The sequence below is a fragment of the Propithecus coquereli genome, unplaced genomic scaffold, assembly GCF_000956105.1.
Source record: "Propithecus coquereli isolate 6110/MARCELLA unplaced genomic scaffold, Pcoq_1.0 Scaffold6, whole genome shotgun sequence".
Classification (NCBI taxonomy): Eukaryota; Metazoa; Chordata; class Mammalia; order Primates; family Indriidae; genus Propithecus; species Propithecus coquereli.
Window position 1 is genome coordinate 8,233,325 of NW_012151951.1, and position 5,561 is coordinate 8,238,885.

Sequence of the window (5,561 nt, forward strand, 5' to 3'; positions counted from 1 at the left end):
AGTAGCTGGGACTACAGGCATGCACCACCATGCCCGGCTAATTTTTTCTATATATATTTTTAGTTGTACAGATCATTTCTTTCTACTTTTTAGTAGAGAAGGGGGTCTCGCTCTTGCTCAGGCTGGTCTCGAACTCCTGACCTTGAGCGATCCACCCTCCTCGGCTTCCCAGAGTGACAGGTGTGAGCCACCACGCCCGGCCCAAAGCTACAACTTTTTAATTTCTCCATCACAAGTCTGCTCGATTCTAAAGCCCAGGTTCTTTTAACCCCTGCATTCCTTACACACCTAGTATTTTTCACTCCTGCCTGCTTTCTTTCTCAAGGTCTAGGTCAGTCTTTTCTTAAAGAAACCTGCCCAAATTTCATTGACATATGTTTTTCAGTTCTGTGGGCGAGCCACAATTAACTACTCACAAAGGAGATTTATTAATAAAGAAGGAATTTTCCCATGACAATTTATTGGTCATTGGAAATAATTTAACACACTAATATAAAATTCAGAAGTAAAGAAATATTGGAAGGAAAACATAACTATTGTGAGATATCAATTGGAAGTTATAAAACCTCAAACTAATCATTTGAGAAATCAGATGAGTTAAAGCTAATTCTTTTTACTATAAGGTACCTCAAAATATTTTCTTTAATTCCCTGCCTAACATCTCTCTAACTCCTTATTTGTGATAATAACAATTAGTCACAGTTCTTATAAATCCATTCTTCCCAAACCTGCAGTTTTGACAGTTGGTGTGGAATAGACATATCTGATTAAAAGACTATCAAGGGTCATTGTTTCTGAACCATTTGACACCTGAACAAACTTCGAATTTTCTCTTTGTCGACCAGGGCACATTCCTTGTGGGCTCCAGGATCATATTCCTTTGTAAAGAAAATTTACAGTGACATGAAAATTACATGAACAGAGGGCTCTGTACCTCTGTACCTCTGCTCCTGATTTTTGCTCTTTCTCCTCTTCTCCTAGAAAATAGAAACTCATCCTTCAGAGTCCAGTTCATATATTACTGTCTCTGCAAGCCCTTCTCTAACTTTTCCAGGCAAAATTAATTCTCATAGTTTTTTTATGCTCCTTTAGTACCGTACCTATTAGGTTGTATTGAAAGTTGTTTACACTGTTTCCACTTGTACATTACCACTAGCCTTCTCCGCTTCCTCCCTACCACCAATTTCAGTTCCTACTCTGATCTAGGAAACCAGAGATTCAAAGACAAATCAGTCAGGACCCTGGAAGTGGACAATCTCTAAACGACTAAGAAAGCATAGTATTCCAGTTTTCACCCCAAACACCTAGCCTGGCCTCTAGCATGCAAGAGACTGGTTAATATCAAATCCAAGACTACGCTTCCCACAGTAACATTTCCTTCTTCTAGACTTTCTAAACACGTTTTTGTACACTCATTTGCTACCAATTTTCTTATATTTGAAGAAAGTTACTCATTTATTCAGTTTTCAAAGTACTTTTTAAAATATACTCCAATTGACAACAAATTTGTGAATTATGGATTATCATTTCCATCTTGCAGATGAGAAAACTGTACCTCATGTAAGTGACTACTTAAGTCACATGAATAATATTCATGTATGGTGGCACTGACTACGCACACTCACATGATCTGATCCCAAACCCTGTTCTTGCCATTATGTTGTTTTTTTACTGTTACTTTACTAACACACACATCTTCAGTGAGATGGTAAACTCTCTGAAAAGGGGAACTTGTCTTAGACATTCCACACCCTACATTACTCGTGACATGATACTCTGCACATAGTTATAAACTGATTTACGATATATCAAGGTTGAAAACTACCTATTTAAGATTTCTAGTATATATTATCATAGAAATTGAGACACTGAAGACTTATAATATTAGACTCAGAAAAGCATGTTGTAGGCAGGACAGCAAAGTGGTTAGACACATCAGCTCTACATAGGTTCAAATCTTGGCTCTGCCCATTAATAGCTATAAGACTTTGGGCAAATTATTTAACCTCTTTTACCTTAGTTTCTCTCTAGGTAAAATGAAAATAACAACAGCAACAATAACAACACCTATCTCGTAGGACTGCTATGAAGATTAAGTGAATTAATAGTTGTAAAACATTTAGAATGGTGTCTAGCACTTAGTAAGTCCTTACTGTTGGCTATTCCTATTCTTTTGTGGTTATAGAGAATTTTCTAGAGGCCTCCTGCTGATGCTTGCAGCCCATTGAGCTAGAAAACTATCCCAAAGGATTAGAGGCCAGAGTTCCAAAATTCTGGCTTTCAGATCTCAGTTACGTTCTCAGACATGGTACATAACATAGGCTGAGCAAAATGAGGCCTTTTACACAACTCCAATTTACTCTACTGATACTGTCTGCAATTCTGACATGACTGGACTAGACAAACAATCCTTCTGTCACAAAGTAACCTTAGACTATTGAGAACTTACAAGGGCAGCCAAACCTGCAGAGCAGCTGTCAGAACTGGAGCTTGATGCTGATTATCAAGTGCCTTGCCAAATCAACAAATAAATTTTTCAAGGTGTTCCTGAATTTGCTCTATGTCTGTTTTCCTGCATAGGTCATGTCCACCAGTGTACCTGTGGCTTAAAACCACCCAATAGTTTCTTCTTTCAATTACTGAGTGCTCAGGTTGTGCCAGAGAGTGGGGACACACAGGCGAGTGTGACACAGTCCCTGCCTCAGGGAGCTCACACCGACCCAGATGAAAAGCCCAGTGTGGAAAGTGCCACATTGGAGGTGTGTCCTAGGGGCACAGAGCTGGCAGTATCACCTAGCAGGAGGCCCAGCCAGAATCTGTTCAGATGTAAGGAGTAATCAAGTAGCCCAGGCATGCTGCCAACTTCCTACAATACACAGGAGACCTCCCGCTCCCCAAACAGAATTATTCAGCCATAAATGTCAATTGTGCTGAGGCTGAGAAAAACCCTGGGCTGGATGATCTCCAAGTTTCTCTCTAGCTCTAAAAATTCTGTTTTCTGAAGCTCTTTGCTTCCTTTAAGCATATGCAAATGTTTAAATAGCAGCTTCCTCCTTTTCTGAGTGAAGTTCATCCAATAATGTAGTACAAACTCCCATAAAATGATGGAATCCCCTTGTACCATTCCTGCCAGGCTGCCAACCATGTGATGGGAAGTTCATCACCTCAAATCTTGGCAAGAATTCCTGTGGCATCAATGGTCAACTTCCAGCTCTCTTTAGGGGTAAGGGGATAGGACTTCCATGAATAAATAGTGAAAATCTCCATGTCATGCAGAACTCTTGTTTTAGATAGTACTTTTGTTATTTTCTCTCTCCTACTTTTTATAATAGCTGCTAACTGGGAGCAACAATTATGGGCTTGAGTTTCGCTTATTTGCCTAGCTCTTCTCTTTCATATTGTCATGCTCTGAGCAGTGAAATGGTTACACGCAAGTGGCAATCAGGAGTGTCAAAGAAAGATGTCCATGAATCCTTAGGCTGGATTCTCAAATCCTAAGAACTCCAAATTAACTCCACCATTTAACAACTTCTAGGCATTTGCATTTCTTTTCACATTCCTTGTCTGCTTAAGACAGCAGAGGATGGTCAGTTTGAGCATTTCTCCCTGGAAAATTGAGAGTACAGAAGCATCCTGGAGCAGGGCTCTGTCTTCTTAGAGAGCAAAGCTGGATGCAGAGGATGTTCTACTTCAGTCCACTGCTCAGTGAAAGCAGGGTCTCTGCAGGTAGAGAGCACCCGGGGGCCATATGCCAACAGGGCGCTGGGGCTGAGGCTGACAAACTATCGGCATTATTGACTTCTGGTTGTGAAAGTATAGAGACCCATGGTAATCATGAGTCTACCATTTACCAGAGTGACCTCAAGCATTATTTTTAAACTCTAAACCTCAGTTTCTTCATCTTTAAAATGGGAACAGTGATAGGACCTACTTCATAGATATTCTTTAGGGATCAAATAAAAGGGTCTATGTCCAGTGCCTGGATGACAATAAATTCTCCGTTATGTGTAGCAGCTGCTGGTGCTGGTGTCATGGTTGGGGCTGAAGCATATATAGAGAGAAACAGAGTTCAGTGTTAATATCCAGAAAGAAGAAGTAGCATAAAGAACCTCTGTTTACATGTGCTCCTTGCCAGAATTCTACTCCATGGTTTTTGTAAAAAAGAGAGAGAGAGAGAGAGAGAGAGAGAGAGAGAGAGAGAGAGAGACAAAGGTAGGCAGCAGTACTAAGGCCACAATAAATACCTTTGCTCTCCTCTTCACTCTTAGTCCCTTCCAAAACTACCTTTCTTTCATTTCCAAACCATATGAGTTACACAGAAAGACACAGGCTGAAAAGATCAAAAGTTATGACCATGAAAAAGCAGAAACCTTTTTAAAGCTCCTCCATCCGGTAAACATGTGAACACAGTGGTAAATTTAAATTTAAGCCTTTGAGGGAAGGTCTCACTGGTTCAGTCCCCTCACGCGAACTTGTTCCAGCCTCTCACCTGTCAGGGGTTTCCTCTTTGAACACAAATGACGAGCACACTCAGAAAGGATCCAGTCCAGACCCACCCTGACTGGCAAAAGTGGCTGTGGCTGCCTCTGGCCTCTTCCTCCACCCAACCCTTCAGGACCATCCAGGAATGACACGTGGTGAATTATCGGAGATGCCACTGATGGCGTGAGAGGAAGCATGATGGCGTCCCTTCTTCCTGGCAGAGCCTAGCCTACTATTTGAGCGTTCTAGTGCCAGAGCCAACTGGAAACCAACTACGATTGGGAAACTGTGAACTCTCGAGTGGAAATCTCCACTTCTAAAGTAAATTTAAAATTGAGCCAAGGGGAATCCTACTTAAATAGGTAGCCAACCTGGAATTACCTAAGGTCTAAATTTCCTAATGTAAGCTTTAGTTCTCTGCTTACTTACCCCAGCAGTTCCCCTCACAGACACAGGAGGGCCTGCATGGCTGTCACATCTGTGGAAAGAATTTGAAATAATTTCTTTAAAAAAGAGCCTTTTACCAGGAGGAAAAGCAACAGCACATTTGCCATTATATCTTGATATCTTGAGAAGATACATTTTTAATTCTCTGTAGAAAGGTATCTTGGTTAGTGCATTGTTGAAAAACATTTCAGAAACCTCTTCCTATGATTGCTTAGAATCAATGTTTCACATCTTTGACACTCAGGTTTCCAAGAAAAAATTACGTAATGGTGGATTTGTATTGGAGCACAGCATGAAAATATCATAAAACACAGTAGTCAGATTTGTTCAGTGTTTTTTATGTGTCAGGCACTGTTTTCATGATCTAAGTGCGTGTTAATTCATTTAGATATGTCATTTCCATGAAGAGGATATTATGGCTACTCCCATTCTACAGATGATAGGATGGAGAAGTTAGAACACACTGCCCAAGGTACACAGTTATTGGCTGAACTAGGTGTCAGGCACAGCTTGCCTGAATCCAGAGCCCTCTTTTTTTTTTTTTTTTGACACAGAATCTCACTCTGTTGCCTGGGCTAGAGTGCCATGGCATCAGCCTAGCTCACAGTAACCTCAAACTCCTGGGCTCAGGC

General features: G+C 40.8%; 1 protein-coding gene across 1 annotated transcript in view; it reads right to left on the reverse strand.

Annotated features, from left to right (window-relative positions):
- The window catches only part of EXPH5 (exophilin 5), an 83,319-nt gene that overhangs the window by 11,188 nt on the left and 66,570 nt on the right, over positions 1–5,561 (reverse strand). The window contains exon 4 of the mRNA XM_012659130.1: positions 4,903–4,960. Within this exon, the coding sequence (XP_012514584.1) occupies positions 4,903–4,960 (58 nt within the window). The remainder of the gene's footprint in view (positions 1–4,902; positions 4,961–5,561) is intronic.